The sequence below is a fragment of the Melanostigma gelatinosum genome, assembly GCF_949748355.1.
Source record: "Melanostigma gelatinosum genome assembly, chromosome: 18".
In the NCBI taxonomy this organism is placed as follows: domain Eukaryota; kingdom Metazoa; phylum Chordata; class Actinopteri; order Perciformes; family Zoarcidae; genus Melanostigma; species Melanostigma gelatinosum.
Window position 1 is genome coordinate 19,893,610 of NC_136651.1, and position 21,970 is coordinate 19,915,579.

Genomic DNA, 21,970 nt, shown 5'->3' on the forward strand with positions numbered 1-21,970 from the left:
AATGATTACTTCTCTCTTGATTTATTACCTCAGTAAACATTGTAAACAATGGTCTCATTCACTAGGTTTGAGTCTTCTTCAATACGGCATGATGTTCATTTAGTAAATTATGGTCCATTTAGAGTCAAACAGACCATAAAGCAGAGTATGCTTTAGGGCAGGGCTACCTTGTAGCCAATTGACCGGTCGCTAGTAGAGCAGTGTACAGCGTCCCTACCATGGCGTTACTTCTCCAAGTCCAAATATGGTCACGCCCGTTAGTTGCAAAAAACCAAGATGGCGACAGAGAAAATCCAAGATGCCGATGTTTAAAATGCCAAACTCAAGGTTTCAAAACGGCAGTCCACTAACCAATGGGTGACATCATGACGTCTACTTCTTATATACAGTCTATGGCACGAACAAATGGCCGTGTTACTCAAAGAACTGAATACGCTCCACAGGCAAAAAGTTGAATGCCTATAACAACACACTGAATCCATTACCAGAGACAGTACAGAATGGAGACGGTCCACTGTGAGTCAGTGTCCTGTATCTGTGTGAGGTGGGCTTTGCCACTGACCCGCCCCTTTAAGAGACTTACGGCAGGAAACTCCAATGGGAGATGTCAACACAGTCTATGACCTATTCTTTCTCCCTATAGTCACCAAAGCATTTTTCACAAGCCACATATCTTCTGAACATTCTGACACTGAAACTGCCTTTTTCAGGAGAAAATTTAACTTTTCTTCGTCCCAGCAGAGTCTCGCGAAATCTGGCAACTAACATAGGCAAACCGCCTTAGCAAAATAACTTGCGAAACGCTAAATATGGCTGTAAGCTGTGTAAATATCTAATGTTAGCCAAAGAAAATATAATGGCATTATGAAGAAACTATTCATTCGTAATGCACAACATAACTTGAACTTCATTCATCCATCCCAACGAGGTGGAGGGGGCAACACGCCATGATCACTCCCATTTAGGACCCAGGAAGCGTATACCATTTAAAACCATTGGATGAGCTTCTAAACCTTGCAATGCGCCATCTCCATTATAAAGCCTCTTTGCATTGTGTTTCATGCGTGTTTCATGCGTCATCTGAAGCCGTACGACGCCACCACCAACACAGGCCCTTGCTTTGTTTTAGTGGAGGTCTGTTTTCAGATCCTCTCCGGCTGAGCCGGCTGACTTTCTGCTGAACACACCTGAATGCACGAGCAGCATCTGTTAGAAACCAGCAGCAGCTGGGGAGCAGTCAGAGAATAAATACAAACATATGATATTTATGAAAACCTCCTGAAGCAAACAGACTCATGAAATCCGATTTTATATTTCATGAGCGCATTTTGATTCTGGATGTGATTCTGGCGGAGAGTGTCAGCAGAAAGGAGGGGCCTGTCAGCGGATGGATACAGAATGTTTTTAAATTGTATTTTATTTTATTTTATTATTTTGGGGATGTCAGGCTGTTAACAGTTTCCTGTCAGGTTTTCCCTCGGGAAATTTGTGAAGAGACACGGCTCTAATCTTCTATTTTCCCACAACACGGAACACTGAAGGTGCGTGTGTGCTCTTTTACTTCTTCCGTGTGAGGACCAATGTGTGTTTTGGAGAGTGGGGACATTTAGTCCATTCCTCTTTGAGGGTTAAGATGGTTTTAGCGTTGATATTAGAATTAGCTTTTATAACGTCATCCATGCAATCACAACATGCCAACTGGGGACCTTTGTTGCATCTTTTCTCTCTTTCCTCATTTCCTGTCACCTCTGTCCTGTCACTATCAAAATAAAAGAAAAAATGCACCAAAACAACATGTGTTGGCTCACCTAGTACACTCAGCTCAGTGTGTGCAGTGATGTTGTGATTCTTGTTGCCGGCTGTGCAGCTGTAAGTGTCAGAGTCGTCGTCAGTGACACTCCTGATGATCAGATTACTGCCCACCAGCAGAGAGTACTTCTTATTCCTGCAAAGGAAGGAAGAGTCAGGTACAGTTCGTTCAGCACATTCTTTTTTTTCAAGTTCGTTTTCTTTAGGATAAGTCTGGTTAATTCTACAAATGTTCTCATTGTCAACAAATCCTGTCCCTCAGTGCTTTCAGACAGGGCCCATTGGTTTCTACTGAAGATTCTCAAAGCAGTCGGTCCCCATGTGGAAATAGTGCATTTATTCGGGACTATTTTTAGCTGTGTATCAATCTACGTTTGGCGCTGTGTGCATTTCTGGCAGCAGGATGGTTTCTGAGGGATTGAGTCAACATATACTTCAATGTGTGTATTCTTATAACTTTTGAAATTTTGCAATAAAGAAATGCAAATTTCGAGCGTTTCCATTGACTGGTTTGCAGCAGATAAACTTGGCTACAGCGTAGTTTTGTCAGAAGTTGGTGCTATCGGCTACGCATGTCTGTATTGTACCATTAAACAGAGTAGAAGAAGAAGTGGAGGTTGCGAACTGGAAATAAATCATCTAACCATCTAACCCATGCATGAGTTTTCAAGAATTAGTTTCAATTGTCAATAATTTCTCATGTCAGCTAGTTTTGGCTGTTTCAAGTTGTCTGGAGATGACAACAAACTAATACAATGATTGTAATAGACGAGTAAGGGCCACTGCCGCTGAATTTATTCGGCAAACGCTTTTCTTTATTCGATTAAGTGCGTCGACTGATTTTCTTCAAAGGCAAAACCACCTCAAACCTCTACAGTTTCTCCAATGCGATGCTTCAAAACGTGCAAGAAAATACATGGAAACACGGCTAGTGTGGCTCATTGATGGCGATTGACACACACTACTTGTTAGTCGGACACATTCATTGTTGGTTTTGGTCTTTTTATAACATTTACTGACAATGTAATATCACTGGACTTATGTGAATGATTGGGCTGTATTGGGATACATGTGGGGCTATACTGGACAAACTATACCCTGAGTAGAGATTATGGGTCATCATGTGGGTTAAACTTGGATTATCTCAGAACAACGTACAATATTAACAGACAGGTGGACATACCAGGTCTGGATCAGTTCCTCTCCTCTCCTCCACTGGATGCTCGGAGTCGGGTATCCGGAAGCGGAACATTCCAGCACGGCGTCGGTTCCCAGTTGAGCCGTTCCACTGGATGGACGCTGGAGGAACTGGAGGTTCCTGCTCACGCCGGGTTCTGAGAGAGCGAGACGGAGAGAAGGAAGCCAGAAACTGAAACAGAGTTCGTATTCTGAAATACTAAACGTGGCCATATGTGGCCAAACATACCCAAACGTTGCAGGCGTATATGATGCTGAACAAGTCATTAAAAAACAATTGCAGGTATTTGCTCCCACTCAGACGGAAGAGCAACAGTGAAGTCCAACATATTGGGTGGAAAGGGCCTGGCTCGAAGGCAACGGTCCCGTTCTTGTTCCATATGTGTTAGATGGGATCGAGGTCAAGTTCTTCCACACCAAACTGGGAAAAAACTGTTCTTTGTGGAGCTGGCTTTGTGCATGGACGAGTCAACTGTTACAAGGTTGGAAGAACACATTTGTCTAAATATTAAACATGACTCAGAGTCTACAGCTGCCAGCTCTGTAAAGCGATAGGTCTGCTTTTAAAAAACAAACAAGCAAACAAGCAGTTTTTCTGAACATTTAGGCATCAAGTGTTACGGTGCTGGTTGTCATTTCTGTAGTTTAAATATCATCAGTGTTTGCATTATTGTAGAGTAGCACCGAACACAAATGAATGTCAATCATATTCAAGGTATTTTGTAAAAGTCTGGGAACCATGAATCTCTAAACCAAATTGAATGGCAATCCATCCAACAGGTGTTGCGATATTTCATTCTGGACCAAAGCATGGGCTAACTGACCAACATATCCATTCTTGGAGCCCAACAAATACTCAACGACCTAATACTTTGTTGGTCCACATTTAGGCACAGAATTAAGGATGATGAGGAACAAAAAGTCCCAGTATGAGAAATACAGCGAAATCACAAGACCTGGGTAGGATCTCAAGGTTCTTAAAAGTATGTGAATATTTGGCTAAGAAATCTAAGACTCCTCTGATGGACAAACCCATAGATGCTTGAATAACAAGGCTACCTCTGAAATGGCTTCTTAAAAAGTCGACATGGGTTGAAGCAGTCATGTTTTCAAGATGAGATTTTCTATCAAATTTTCTATCAAAAACTAAAGTCTGATAATAATAATAAATAATAATAATGTATTTTATTTGTAACGCACTTTTCATTTTTTTTTTTTTAAATCTCAGAGTGCCACAGAGCCAGTACATAGTAAAAACATGGTAAAAAGCATAGTTAAAACATAAAAAAATAAAATAAAATACAAAATGACACACACAGACACACACACACAACACACAACAAACACAACAAACAACAAACACACAACACACAACAAACACACAACCTGACCCCCTGCGGTGGGTCAGGTTGTGTTCGCCCTCAGGTTGGCCCGAGGGCTGGTGGGTTCTCCAAGAGGACGAGACAATTTCCTTTCGGGGACAGAAAGTTAGCACGCCCCACGGCACTGACATACACAAACATACGCACCTCCAACCTGAAATATGCTGGTAAGCCCGTATTCATCCTCATTGAGCATTGAGTCATTTCACCTCATTTCTTCTGAAATGAATCTGATTGAGCTGATATTAATTTACATATTATTATTTAAATTATATAATTTATTTTATATTTGTATTCTACTTTTTATAGTCGATTGTGTTATGTGTAATAGTGTATGTAATATTATATTGCATATATATTCTAATATTTTTGTAATCAATTGTATACTTCACATGGTAGATCATTTGTATCATATATACATTTTATGGGTTTACATATTTTAGTTATTATTTTCTGCCAACTATAAATCTTAATTATAACTACTTACTTAACTATGAAAATTCAATGAATCCCATGAGACTATTTCCTGATTAAGTGATTGTTTCCTGCAGCATGGACAGATTTGTGTGATTCAAACATAATGAATAAGGTGTAAAGCTGTACGACCTCTGGATTCAGTAACAAAAGTAAGTAACAAACTAAATGAGTTTAAGCTGGAACCACAGGGAGCTCTGTGGTTTATACATTTGAGACATGTTAAAACGATCCTCTGAAGCCTGATGAAGAACCAAACTAGTGAAGTCAGAGTCAGACAGATATCACTTTTAGAGATATAAGTCCAGAATATGTTTAGCCTAGCTTAGCACAAAGAGACAGCAGGACACAGGATTATGTTTTTTGGCTGTTGAATATTTGAAATACAATACATACTTCATTCAATCTAACTCTTAATTTAAAATGTTTCTGAACAGTTTCATTGATTAATCAAATCAATCAAATTATTTATTGTATGTGAAATGGATTTATTAATTAATTCTACCGATTTATTTTTGAATAATTGATTTTAATTTGAACTTCTCATATATATAAACATATATATTTTTATTTACTTAATTATAGATGCATCTATTTATTTATTATTGAAATTTGTTATTTATTATTTATTTACTATATGGTTTAATTGTTTTTATTCTTATATAGCTTGGATTTTCTTTTTGTTTACTTAAACTTTATTTTGCACACTGTCTTATGTAACAGCCAGGTGAGTTTTGAGGTAATCAACGGCTGTAGTTGTCCCCTGTGAGTTTTCCTCCTAAACTTTACCGATGGGACTCTGACGAGGATTAACTGTTGACACATGTTTGCAGCTGTGTGTGAGGGTGGATGGGGTGCAGCGGTTTTGAATAAGGGACTAAGTGGCGATCGAAATGCAAAGTACATGTGATTATCCTGCTGAAGGTCGGCGCTCCGGCTCCAGAGACCCCCCGCTGGGACAGAGCGCAGGAACACTTCAGGAGCTTGAGCTTGGTGTTTAACCAGGAAAGAGAGAGCTAAACTTAGCTGGAATACCAGTGATGAAGTGGACAGTATATGGACTGGTGTAATTGCACGGTGTGGAGTGTATTAAACATCGGCGGCTGACGGACTCCCTGCAGACTGATGAGAAACTCTTTCCTCTCAGACGTATGATTAAAATCCCATCGTACTCTCTTAGTATTCATTACATCACATTTCATTTTAAAATGAGACATCTAGCATGGAGAGAAAATTAACAAAAATGACTCCCTGACAAAATGGAAGGTAGAACTCACTATGAAGTAAAACTGCTGGTGCAGTACTTCACTGTTACAAGACTGTATCTCTAAGTTAACATTCGGAGGTTGAGAACACAAATAACAATAAAAATATGTACAAAAGTTGATGCCATAAGTTCCAAGTTAGGTTGAACTAATCTACAGAAGTCTACACTCCTATGGGAGGCCAAACTCTCCACTGAAACCAGATCAACTAGAATGACCTCCACACAGTTGCATATCTTTAACAAGTCAAGTTGTCTAGATGTCAATTCAATTCAATTCAACACATTATTTTTGTATAGCCCCAAATCACAAATTTGCCTCAGAGGGCTTTACAATCTGTACACATGCGACATCCTCTGTCCAGGGACCCTCACATCGGATCAGGAAAAACTCCCCCCAAAAACCCTTTGATGGGGAGAGACCTGTGGGAGAGCAACAGAGGAGGGGATCCCTCTCCCCGACTGGACAAAAGTGCAATAGATGTCAGGTGTACAGCATGAACAATAAAACAGAATGTTTCATCATTCTATCCTGTTCAGACATTTGTGTTAAATTAAACTGGCTTTTGAATTCTTGAGTTATGGCCAAAAACGTGTTCACATTGACCTTTGACCACCCAACCAGTTCATCCTTGAGTCCAGGTAGACGTTTTTGCCAAACCTGAAGAAATTCCCTGAAGGTGTTGGTTAGACATTCACGAGAATGGACCAGATGTAAGGACTGATAAGCCAACAACATAATACCTCCAGCCACGGCAGTCGTTGCCGTGGAAGCCTAAAAAACGGTATCTGTGGTTGTTAAAAGCCTGTAATAAGCCTGTCATAAGCCTGTAATAAGCTTGTAATAAGCCTGTCCCATCCCGAAGCAAATTATTGGACAGACTTCCTGTCTGACTCCCTTCCTGCCTAACAATGGCCACTCTGACCTGTGCACTCATCGCGCATCATCTTACACAAGCTACTAGCTAGTAATTAGTGCCGATAACCAGGTTGGTTGTTCATGTTCAATATGATAACTTGGGGGGAGTGGCTTTGGAGGGAGGCCTGAAGGGAAAATGTTTTCGACTGTTGCAACACTGGGCTGTGTTTTTCGGTTGGATAATTTTTTACCGGTTGCTTGAATCTCATACCTTAAAAGTATGAAAAGTATAGGTACTCAATGCAGAAAAATATGTCATATACATTATATCATTAGATAAAAGCAGGATGGAGTAGGAGTAGAACGTGGTAAAAGACTCAAGAACAAGCACCTTAAATATGCACTCAAGTACAGTAAAATGATTTGTCAGGTGATTGCGGTACATCACTGTTGGATCAGTTACCTGGGAGAACTCGGAGCTCGGCGTCTGTCCCCGTCCTGGTGCTGCCAGGGTTGTCGGCCAGACAGCGGTATGTGGCGGAGTCTGGTGGCTGGACGCGGCTGACCTGCAGAGAGCCGGAGGGCAACACCGCCAGGCGGGAGTCAGGGTCAAAGGTCAGCGGTAGGTCCTCCCGGTTCTTCTGCCAGCGGATGATGGGCGTCGGGTCCCCCGAGACCTCACAGCGCAGCAGGGCGGTATCGCCGAGGTACGAGGAAACGGACTCAGTGGGCACGACCACCTTCAGCGGACCTGGAAAGATTTCGTAAAGGGGGGAGGGGGGTATTAACAGAAAGATGGGGATCGATAGACTTATCTCTGTGTAAAAATACATATTCTGTTGATTGTTTCTTTGACTCCCTGTACAGAGTCCTTTCTTTGTCTCTTCACTTCATTTAGCCATGCAGAAATGTACTCCACTGAATGAGCTGAATGGCACATAGTGAACAGAACTGTACTGAACTGACCTGGACTGTAATGTTGTGTACTGTACTGAAATGAACTGCAGCAACTACAACTACTGCTTGACAGGATAATTGTACATCTACAAAAACTACTGCTGTCATTGATGTTCCTACTGATGTTAGTACTGCTTTCAGCACTGCTAATAGTACTGTTGTTATTACTGTTTAAAATGCTGCTGTAATTTCTGCCGTTAATACTGTCGTTAGTACTGGTGTTAGTAGTGCTCTTAGTGCTGCTGTTGGTACTGGAGTTACTGCTGGAGTTACTACTGGAGTTAGTAGTGGTGTTAGTACTGTTGTTAGTGCTCTTAGTGCTGCTGTTGGTACTGCTGTTATTATTGTTAGTACTGTTGTTATTACGGTTGTTAGTACTGTTGTTAGTACTGTGTCAGTCCTGCTGTCAGTTCTGCTGTTAGTACTGGTGTTATTATTACTGTAAATACTGCTGTCAGTACTGCGTCAGTTCTCTATCATTCCTGCTGTCAGTACTAATAGAGCGTCTGTGTCACACAGGACACACAGCAGCAGCAGCAGGGAGAAGAAGAAGAGGTGAGCTGACAGTAAAGGTTTTCCAGGTCGACAAGTAGAAGAGAATTATATAGACAAGGATGGAACAGGAAGGGAGTTGAGGCCCAGCGGGTGTGGATGTGAGAGAGAGACAGAGTTAGACTTTGAACAACGGGAGGACAGTTGAAAGTCAGACAGAAAAACAGAGAGACGGGGACAGGGTGGACAGGCAGTGTCCAGCCCGCTGTGTTTAGGACGCACGCCGCTTCCTGTCTGATTAGATTCACTTCAACAACAAGCGGCCTGTAGCAACGTAAACACACGCTGAAACCAGCCGCACTTATGCACTGCACTGCACAGCCCAGTCATTCTATCATCTGAAGCTCACGCCTGCTTATGTTTTCATTTCAACATGCTCCCGGGGCCTCCGGGCAGATTAACTACACTCTGCAGGAATGTCAGGAATTCAATAAAGAGAAGCTTATTTTCTTTTCCGTGTTGATGTTGTCCCACAATTTTACAGTAGGGTCTAAACTGGTTCAAATGATTAAATGGGAATATTATATTGTGTTATTCTTGCCTCCTGAACCCCGTGACAGTCCAAACGTCCACGGATAACATTATTTGAGAAAGGATTTTTCTGGGACGGGTTCCTTTTCTGGGAGGTCTCAAAGGGGACATAATCAATACTTGGCAAATTGTATTCATGAAAAAAAAAGAGTTTATCAGTCCCCTATATCTATATCTAGCGTAGGAATCAGAAAAGAATCAGTTCCCATTTCTTCCATTTTACCTCGACACATAAACTGCAAACTCTGACACAAACACTCACTTTCTGTTCTGAACATGCTTCAGTCTGACTCTCGAGTCGCCGCTGGCACACACACACTCTTAATTTTGTTACTTGTTGGGGACTTTCATTCCTGGAGGCATTACCCAACAAATATAATTCTAAAAACCTGAAACAATTGTTTCAAGGTCAATGTCAACCCTTAAAACAATATTACCCTAATATAAGTGGTTTACATTGTGGGCTCCTGCTGTTTCTTTCCCACAAGTGCTGTGAGTCCTTGTAATGTCGCTACAAGTGTTTTTGTCCCTATGAGATAATTCGGACCAACGTTTAAATTTATGGTCGAGGTGGTTCCGAGTGAGCTGAGCCTCAAATATTAGAATGTGGAGTTAAAACACTGCAGACTACTCAGTGAGAATCGTTGCTTGCACAATGCCGGACATTCAGCACAACAAAGTCGCCATTTGTAAATCGCTAAGCTACCGCCAAAAGTGACCGCAATATTTTTTATTCTCTTGCCCCTGACATTTTTGAATGACAGACTGCAAAACCGCCCAATGTTGTATTGACAAAGTACAGAAATGCCTGGGTTTGGTAACTGTGGACCGTATTTATGAACAGGTTATATGTCTTTAATTAAATAATTAAATGTTTTTAGTCAAAGACAGTGACAGAAAACTGTAATGATCTGAATAGAACCAATAACCTTTAATAAAAAAGCAGGTTTTCAACCACAGCAAACCCTACATTAAGGTACAGCAAAACATCTTGATCTTTAAGTCCCCCTGTCTTTTTCTTGAGTTCAAAAGATTGATTCATGCTCGCCACATCCTTGAGGGTCCCGAGTGTCCATACGGCCAATTGACGTCACACATTCAGACTCTGACCCTTCGCGGGGGTTACGTGCTGCCGGGTTTTCGACTGTCTGAGCACAAAAACAAAAGTCTAACTCAGCGGAAAATGTGGAACTTTGACTAGCTTTGAGAATGTCCTGATGAACCCACACGGGAGTATGAAAGATCGACGTCAGCTCATGTCTGTGCGACAGCTCGCGGAGAGCAACCAATTTTTAGAATAAAAAAATGAATAATAATTGTATTTTTACTTCTGGCGAAAAGCTTCCAGAGAGCATACCAGATTCCAAAACCAAAGGCAAACTGTCCTGGAAGCAGGTGGAATTATCTCACCTGATGCTGAAGAATAAACAACTTCTGAAAACAAGTGCAGTTTACAGGGTGCACACATGCAGATTTGTAGTTTTTTTTTTGTTACTTGCTGAGTCAGAGTGGCATCATGTTTCTTTTCTACTGATCTGACAACATCTTCCCTGAATATATTACAACAGCGTGAACGGCCTGATATATACTATATATACTGATCTTCAGTCGGAGTGGAAATTCTGATCACACAGAATGAAAAAAGAAGAACAAGATGAAGGAGAGCAGCATGAAGGAAGAATCAGGGAGGAGAAATGGGTCAAACCATCAGGATAGGAGGGGCAGAGGAGAGGATGTATTACAAAAAAATCTGAATCAAGAAGAAGAAGAAGAAGAAGAAGAAGAAGAAGAAACTTTGACACTGAACTCAACATGCCTTCACTTTAACGTTGTGTCTTCAGATTAAATCCGACAACCTCCGGACCAAAAACAAAACCTCTTTGATTTCTTTTATTCCTGCTGATTTTATCCTCATTAGATAAACGGACCGAAATTACTGGAACGGATAATTACATGCAAATCACAGCAAACAGCCGAGGCCGGCGTGTAGGGACTTGAGGACGCTCCTACTCTCAATCGTCGCCTTGAGAGCGATTATTATCTGCGATTATTATCTTTACTCGAACTACCTATTCATTTTAACATAGTACTTCATACAGTAACCTGTACTAGTACGAACTATTAATTTAAACAGTACTTCATAAAGTAACCTGTACCAGTACGAACTATTAATTTAAACATAGTACTTCATACAGTAACCTGTACTAGTACGAACTATTAATTTAAACATAGTACTTCATACAGTAACATGTACTTGTACGAACTATTAATTTAAACATAGTACTTCATACAGTAACATGTACTAGTACTAACTATTCATTTTAACATAGTACTTCATACAGTAACCTGTACTAGTACGAACTATTAATTTAAACAGTACTTCATAAAGTAACCTGTACCAGTACGAACTATTAATTTAAACATAGTACTTCATACAGTAACCTGTACTAGTACGAACTATTAATTTAAACATAGTACTTCATACAGTAACCTGTACTAGTACGAACTATTAATTTAAACATAGTACTTCATACAGTAACATGTACTTGTACGAACTATTAATTTAAACATAGTACTTCATACAGTAACATGTACTAGTACTAACTATTCATTTAAACATAGTACTTCATACAGGAACATGTACTAGTACTAACTATTCATTTAAACATAGGACTTCATACAGTAACCTGTACTAGTACTAACTATTCATTTAAACATAGTACTTCATACAGTAACATGTACTAGTACTAACTATTCATTTAAACATAGTACTTCATACAGTAACATGTACTAGTACTAACTATTCATTTAAACATAGTACTTCATACAGTAACATGTACTTGTACGAACTATTAATTTAAACATAGTACTTCATACAGTAACATGTACTAGTACTAACTATTCATTTAAACATAGTACTTCATACAGTAACATGTACTAGTACTAACTATTCATTTAAACATAGTACTTCATACAGTAACATGTACTTGTACGAACTATTAATTTAAACATAGTACTTCATACAGTAACATGTACTAGTACTAACTATTCATTTAAACACGGTACTTCATACAGTAACATGTACTAGTACTAACTATTCATTTAAACATAGTACTTCATACAGTAACATGTACTAGTACTAACTATTCATTTAAACATAGTACTTCATACAGTAACATGTACTAGTACTAACTATTCATTTAAACATAGTACTTCATACAGTAACATGTACTAGTACTAACTATTCATTTAAACATAGTACTTCATACAGTAACATGTACTAGTACTAACTATTCATTTAAACATAGTACTTCATACAGTAACCTGTACTAGTACGAACTATTCATTTAAACATAGTACTTCATACAGTAACCTGTACTAGTACTACCTATTCATTTAAACATAGTACTTCATACAGTAACCTGTACTAGTACGAACTATTCATTTAAACATAGTACTTCATACAGTAACATGTACTAGTACGAACTATTAATTTAAACATAGTACTTCATAAAGTAACCTGTACTAGTACTAACTATTCATTTAAACATAGTACTTCATACAGTAACCTGTACTAGTACTACCTTTTCATTTAAACATAGTACTTCATACAGTAACCTGTACTAGTACTAACTATTCATTTAAACATAGTACTTCATACAGTAACCTGTACTAGTACGAACTATTCATTTAAACATAGTACTTCATACAGTAACCTGTACTAGTACGAACTATTCATTTAAACATAGTACTTCATACAGTAACCTGTACTAGTGCTAACTTTTCATTTAAACATAGTACTTCATACAGTAACCTGTACTAGTATGAACTACTCATTTAAACATAGTACTTCATACAGTAACCTGTACTAGTACTAACTATTCATTTAAACATAGTACTTCATACAGTAACCTGTACTAGTGCTAACTTTTCATTTAAACATAGTACTTCATACAGTAACCTGTACTAGTATGAACTACTCATTTAAACATAGTACTTCATACAGTAACCTGTACTAGTACGAACTATTAATTTAAACATAGTACTTCATACAGTAACCTGTACTAGTACTAACTATTCATTTTAACATAGTACTTCATACAGTAACATGTACTAGTGCTAACTTTTCATTTAAACATAGTACTTCATACAGTAACATTTACTAGTGCTAACTTTTCATTTAAACATAGTACTTCATACAGTAACCTGTACTAGTACGAACTATTAATTTAAACATAGTACTTCATACAGTAACCTGTACTAGTACTAACTATTCATTTAAACATAGTACTTCATACAGTAACATGTACTAGTGCTAACTTTTCATTTAAACATAGTACTTCATACAGTAACCTGTACTAGTACGAACTATTAATTTAAACATAGTACTTCATACAGTAACCTGTACTAGTACTAACTATTCATTTAAACATAGTACTTCATACAGTAACATGTACTAGTGCTAACTTTTCATTTAAACATAGTACTTCATACAGTAACATGTACTAGTGCTAACTTTTCATTTAAACATAGTACTTCATACAGTAACCTGTACTAGTACGAACTACTCATTTAAACATAGTACTTCATACAGTAACCTGTACTAGTACAAACTATTAATTTAAACATAGTACTTCATAAAGTAACCTGTACTAGTACTAACTATTCATTTTAACATAGTACTTCATACAGTAACATGTACTCGTACTAACTATTCATTTAAACATAGTACTTCATACAGGAACATGTACTAGTACGAACTATTAATTTAAACAGTACTTCATGAAGTAACCTGTACTAGTACGAACTATTCATTTTAACATAGTACTTCATACAGTAACCTGTACTAGTACTACCTATTCATTTAAACATAGTACTTCATACAGTAACATGTACTAGTATGAACTATTAATTTAAACATAGTACTTCATACAGTAACCTGTACTAGTACGAACTATTCATTTAAACATAGTACTTCATACAGTAACCTGTACTAGTACGAACTATTAATTTAAACATAGTACTTCATACAGTAACATGTACTAGTACTAAATATTCATTTAAACATAGTACTTCATACAGTAACCTGTACTAGTACTACCTATTCATTTAAACATAGTACTTCATACAGTAACATGTACTAGTATGAACTATTAATTTAAACATAGTACTTCATACAGTAACCTGTACTAGTACGAACTATTCATTTAAACATAGTACTTCATACAGTAACCTGTACTAGTACGAACTATTCATTTAAACATAGTACTTCATACAGTAACATGTACTAGTACTAAATATTCATTTAAACATAGTACTTCATACAGTAACCTGTACTAGTACGAACTATTAATTTAAACATAGTACTTCATAAAGTAACCTGTACTAGTACTAACTATTCATTTTAACATAGTACTTCATACAGTAACCTGTACTAGTACTACCTATTCATTTAAACATAGTACTTCATACAGTAACATGTACTAGTATGAACTATTAATTTAAACATAGTACTTCATACAGTAACCTGTACTAGTACGAACTATTCATTTAAACATAGTACTTCATACAGTAACCTGTACTAGTACGAACTATTAATTTAAACATAGTACTTCATACAGTAACATGTACTAGTACTAAATATTCATTTAAACATAGTACTTCATACAGTAACCTGTACTAGTACTACCTATTCATTTAAACATAGTACTTCATACAGTAACATGTACTAGTATGAACTATTAATTTAAACATAGTACTTCATACAGTAACCTGTACTAGTACGAACTATTCATTTAAACATAGTACTTCATACAGTAACCTGTACTAGTACGAACTATTAATTTAAACATAGTACTTCATAAAGTAACCTGTACTAGTACTAACTATTCATTTTAACATAGTACTTCAAACAGTAACATGTACTCGTACTAACTATTCATTTAAACATAGTACTTCATACAGTAACCTGTACTAGTACTACCTATTCATTTAAACATAGTACTTCATACAGTAACCTGTACTAGTACTAACTATTCATTTTAACATAGTACTTCATACAGTAACATGTACTAGTACTAACTATTCATTTAAACATAGTACTTCATACAGTAACCTGTACTAGTACTACCTATTCATTTAAACATAGTACTTCATACAGTAACCTGTACTAGTACTACCTATTCATTTAAACATAGTACTTCATACAGTAACCTGTACTAGTACTAACTATTCATTTTAACATAGTACTTCATACAGTAACATGTACTAGTACTAACTATTCATTTTAACATAGTACTTCATACAGTAACATGTACTCGTACTAACTATTCATTTAAACATAGTACTTCATACAGTAACATGTACTAGTACTAACTATTCATTTAAACATAGTACTTCATACAGTAACCTGTACTAGTACTACCTATTCATTTAAACATAGTACTTCATACAGTAACATGTACTAGTACGAACTATTAATTTTAACATAGTACTTCATACAGTAACATGTACTAGTACTACCTATTCATTTTAACATAGTACTTCATACAGTAACATGTACTCGTACTAACTATTCATTTAAACATAGTACCTCATACAGTAACATGTACTAGTACTAACTATTCATTTTAACATAGTACTTCATACAGTAACCTGTACTAGTACTACCTATTCATTTTAACATAGTACTTCATACAGTAACATGTACTCATACTAACTATTCATTTAAACATAGTACTTCATACAGTAACCTGTACTAGTACTAACTATTCATTTAAACATAGTACTTCATACAGTAACCTGTACTAGTACTAACTATTCATTTAAACATAGTACTTCATACAGTAACATGTACGAGTACTAACTATTCATTTAAACATAGTACTTCATACAGTAACATGTACTAGTACTAACTATTCATTTAAACATAGTACTTCATACAGTAACATGTACTAGTACTAACTATTCATTTTAACATAGTACTTCATACAGTAACATGTACTCATACTAACTATTCATTTAAACATAGTACTTCATACAGTAACCTGTACTAGTACTAACTATTCATTTAAACATAGTACTTCATACAGTAACCTGTACTAGTACTAACTATTCATTTAAACATAGTACTTCATACAGTAACATGTACGAGTACTAACTATTCATTTAAACATAGTACTTCATACAGTAACATGTACTAGTACTAACTATTCATTTAAACATAGTACTTCATACAGTAACATGTACTAGTACTAACTTTTCATTTAAACATGGTACTTCATACAGTAACCTGTACTAGTACTAACTATTCATTTAAACATAGTACTTCATACAGTAACATGTACTAGTACTAACTATTCATTTAAACATAGTACTTCATACAGTAACATGTACTAGTGCTAACTTTTCATTTAAACATGGTACTTCATACAGTAACATGTACTAGTACTAACTATTCATTTAAACATAGTACTTCATACAGGAACATGTACTAGTAGTAACTATTCATTTAAACATAGTACTTCATACAGGAACATGTACTAGTAGTAACTATTCATTTAAACATAGTACTTCATACAGTAACCTGTACTAGTACGAACTATTCATTTAAACATATTACTTCATACAGTAACATGTACTAGTACTAACTATTCATTTTAACATAGTACTTCATACAGTAACATGTACTCGTACTAACTATTCATTTAAACATAGTACCTCATACAGTAACATGTACTAGTACTAACTATTCATTTTAACATAGTACTTCATACAGTAACCTGTACTAGTACTACCTATTCATTTTAACATAGTACTTCATACAGTAACATGTACTCATACTAACTATTCATTTAAACATAGTACTTCATACAGTAACCTGTACTAGTACTAACTATTCATTTAAACATAGTACTTCATACAGTAACCTGTACTAGTACTAACTATTCATTTAAACATAGTACTTCATACAGTAACATGTACGAGTACTAACTATTCATTTAAACATAGTACTTCATACAGTAACATGTACTAGTACTAACTATTCATTTAAACATAGTACTTCATACAGTAACATGTACTAGTACTAACTATTCATTTTAACATAGTACTTCATACAGTAACATGTACTCATACTAACTATTCATTTAAACATAGTACTTCATACAGTAACCTGTACTAGTACTAACTATTCATTTAAACATAGTACTTCATACAGTAACCTGTACTAGTACTAACTATTCATTTAAACATAGTACTTCATACAGTAACCTGTACTCGTACTAACTATTCATTTAAACATAGTACTTCATACAGTAACCTGTACTAGTACTAACTATTCATTCAAACATCGTACTTCATACAGTAACATGTACTAGTACTAACTATTCATTTAAACATAGTACTTCAAACAGTAACCTGTACTAGTACTAACTATTCATTTAAACATAGGACTTCATACAGTAACATGTACTCGTACTAACTATTCATTTAAACATAGTACTTCATACAGTAACATGTACTTGTACTAACTATTCATTTTAACATATTACTTCATACAGGAACATGTACTAGTACTAACTATTCATTTAAACATAGTACTTCATACAGTAACATGTACTCGTGCTAACTTTTCATTTAAACATGGTACTTCATGAAGTAACATGTACTAGTACTAACTATTAATTTAAACATAGTACTTCATACAGTAACATGTACTAGTACTAACTATTCATTTAAACATAGTACTTCATACAGTAACCTGTACTAGTACTAACTATTCATTTAAACATAGTACTTCATACAGGAACATGTACTAGTACTAACTATTCATTTAAACATAGTACTTCATACAGGAACATGTACTAGTACTAACTATTCATTTAAACATAGTACTTCATACAGTAACCTGTACTAGTACGAACTATTCATTTAAACATAGTACTTCATACAGTAACATGTACTAGTACTAACTATTCATTTAAACATAGTACTTCATACAGGAACATGTACTAGTGCTAACTTTTCATTTAAACATGGTACTTCATACAGTAACATGTACTAGTACTAACTATTCATTTAAACATAGTACTTCATACAGGAACATGTACTAGTGCTAACTTTTCATTTAAACATGGTACTTCATACAGTAACATGTACTAGTACGAACTATTCATTTAAACATAGTACTTCATACAGGAACATGTACTAGTACTAACTATTCATTTAAACATAGTACTTCATACAGTAACATGTACTAGTGCTAACTTTTCATTTAAACATGGTACTTCATACAGTAACCTGTACTAGTACTAACTATTAATTTAAACATAGTACTTCATACAGTAACCTGTACTAGTACTAACTATTCATTTAAACATAGTACTTCATACAGTAACATGTACTAGTACTAACTTTTCATTTAAACATGGTACTTCATACAGTAACCTGTACTAGTACTAACTATTCATTTAAACATAGTACTTCATACAGTAACATGTACTAGTACTAACTATTCATTTAAACATAGTACTTCATACAGTAACATGTACTAGTGCTAACTATTCATTTAAACATGGTACTTCATACAGTAACATGTACTAGTACTAACTATTCATTTAAACATAGTACTTCATACAGGAACATGTACTAGTAGTAACTATTCATTTAAACATAGTACTTCATACAGGAACATGTACTAGTACTAACTATTCATTTAAACATGGTACTTCATACAGTAACATGTACTAGTACTAACTATTCATTTAAACATAGTACTTCATACAGTAACATGTACTAGTAGTAACTATTCATTTAAACATAGTACTTCATACAGTAACATGTACTAGTACTAACTATTCATTTAAACATGGTACTTCATACAGTAACATGTACTAGTACTAACTATTCATTTAAACATAGTACTTCATACAGGAACATGTACTAGTAGTAACTATTCATTTAAACATAGTACTTCATACAGGAACATGTACTAGTAGTAACTATTCATTTAAACATAGTACTTCATACAGTAACCTGTACTAGTACGAACTATTCATTTAAACATAGTACTTCATACAGTAACATGTACTAGTACTAACTATTCATTTAAACATAGTACTTCATACAGTAACCTGTACTAGTACTAACTTTTCATTTAAACATGGTACTTCATACAGTAACCTGTACTAGTACTAACTATTAATTTAAACATAGTACTTCATACATTAACCTGTACTAGTACTAACTATTCATTTAAACATAGTACTTCATACAGTAACCTGTACTAGTACTAACTATTCATTTAAACATAGTACTTCATACAGTAACATGTACTAGTGCTAACTTTTCATTTAAACATGGTACTTCATACAGTAACCTGTACTAGTACTAACTATTCATTTAAACATAGTACTTCATACAGGAACATGTACTAGTACTAACTATTCATTTAAACATAGTACTTCATACAGGAACATGTACTAGTGCTAACTATTCATTTAAACATGGTACTTCATACAGTAACATGTACTAGTGCTAACTTTTCATTTAAACATGGTACTTCATACAGTAACATGTACTAGTACTAACTATTCATTTAAACATAGTACTTCATACAGTAACCTGTACTAGTACTAACTATTCATTTAAACATAGTACTTCATACAGTAACCTGTACTAGTGCTAACTTTTCATTTAAACATAGTACTTCATACAGTAACATGTACTAGTACTAACTATTGATTTAAACATAGTACTTCATACAGTAACATGTACTAGTGCTAACTTTTCATTTAAACATGGTACTTCATACAGTAACATGTACTAGTACTAACTATTAATTTAAACATAGTACTTCATACAGTAACCTGTACTAGTACTAACTATTCATTTAAACATAGTACTTCATACAGTAACCTGTACTAGTACTAACTATTCATTTAAACATAGTACTTCATACAGTAACCTGTACTAGTGCTAACTTTTCATTTAAACATGGTACTTCATACAGTAACCTGTACTAGTACTAACTATTCATTTAAACATAGTACTTCATACAGTAACCTGTACTAGTGCTAACTTTTCATTTAAACATAGTACTTCATACAGTAACATGTACTAGTACTAACTATTCATTTAAACACAGTACTTCATACAGTAACATGTACTAGTACTAACTATTCATTTAAACATAGTACTTCATACAGTAACCTGTACTAGTACTAACTATTCATTTAAACATGGTACTTCATACAGTAACATGTACTAGTACTAACTATTCATTTAAAATGGTACTTCATACAGTAACATGTACGAGTACTAACTATTCATTTAAACATGGTACTTCATACAGTAACATTTACTAGTACTAACTATTCATTTAAACATAGTACTTCATACAGTAACATGTACTAGTACTAACTATTAATTTAAACATGGTACTTCATACAGTAACATTTACTAGTACTAACTATTCATTTAAACATAGTACTTCATACAGTAACATGTACTAGTACTAACTATTAATTTAAACATGGTACTTCATACAGTAACATGTACGAGTACTAACTATTCATTTAAACATGGTATTTCATACAGTAACATTTACTAGTACTAACTATTCATTTAAACATGGTACTTCATACAGTAACATGTACGAGTACTAACTATTCATTTAAACATAGTACTTCATACAGTAACCTGTACTAGTACTAACTATTCATTTAAACATAGTACTTCATACAGTAACATGTACTAGTACTAACTATTCATTTAAACATAGTACTTCATACAGTAACATGTACTAGTACTAACTATTCATTTAAACATGGTACTTCATACAGTAACCTGTACTAGTGCTAACTTTTCATTTAAACATGGTACTTCATACAGTAACATGTACTAGTACTAACTATTCATTTAAACATAGTACTTCATACAGTAACATGTACTAGTACTAACTATTCATTTAAACATAGTACTTCATACAGTAACCTGTACTAGTACTAACTATTCATTTAAACATGGTACTTCATACAGTAACATGTAGTAGTACTAACTATTCATTTAAACATGGTACTTCATACAGTAACATGTACTCGTACTAACTATTCATTTAAACATAGTACTTCATACAGTAACATGTACTAGTACTAACTATTCATTTAAACATGGTACTTCATACAGTAACATGTACTCGTACTAACTATTCATTTAAACATAGTACTTCATACAGTAACCTGTACTAGTACTAACTATTCATTTAAACATAGTACTTCATACAGTAACATGTACTTGTACTAACTATTCATTTAAACATAGTACTTCATACAGTAACATGTACTAGTACTAACTATTCATTTAAACATGGTACTTCATACAGTAACCTGTACTAGTACTAACTATTCATTTAAACATGGTACTTCATACAGTAACATGTACTTGTACTAACTATTCATTTAAACATGGTACTTCATACAGTAACATGTACTAGTACTAACTATTAATTTAAACATAGTACTTCATACAGTAACATGTACTAGTACTAACTATTCATTTAAACATGGTACTTCATACAGTAACCTGTACTAGTACTAACTATTCATTTAAACATGGTACTTCATACAGTAACATGTACTAGTACTAACTATTCATTTAAACATGGTACTTCATACAGTAACCTGTACTAGTACTAACTATTCATTTACACATAGTACTTCATACAGTAACCTGTACTAGTACTAACTATTCATTTAAACATGGTACTTCATACAGTAACCTGTACTAGTGCTAACTTTTCATTTAAACATGGTACTTCATACAGTAACCTGTACTAGTACTAACTATTCATTTACACATAGTACTTCATACAGTAACCTGTACTAGTACTAACTATTCATTTAAACATGGTACTTCATACAGTAACCTGTACTAGTGCTAACTTTT

The 21,970-nt window shown here is 34.9% G+C and overlaps 1 protein-coding gene across 1 annotated transcript in view; it reads right to left on the reverse strand.

The window, feature by feature from the left end:
- The window catches only part of dcc (DCC netrin 1 receptor), a gene marked incomplete at both ends in the record, with an annotated part of 265,559 nt that overhangs the window by 156,254 nt on the left and 87,335 nt on the right, over positions 1–21,970 (reverse strand). Inside the window, 3 exons of the mRNA XM_079290162.1 lie at positions 1,809–1,945; positions 2,993–3,143; positions 7,449–7,736. Coding sequence (XP_079146288.1) covers positions 1,809–1,945; positions 2,993–3,143; positions 7,449–7,736 — 576 coding nt within the window. The remainder of the gene's footprint in view (positions 1–1,808; positions 1,946–2,992; positions 3,144–7,448; positions 7,737–21,970) is intronic.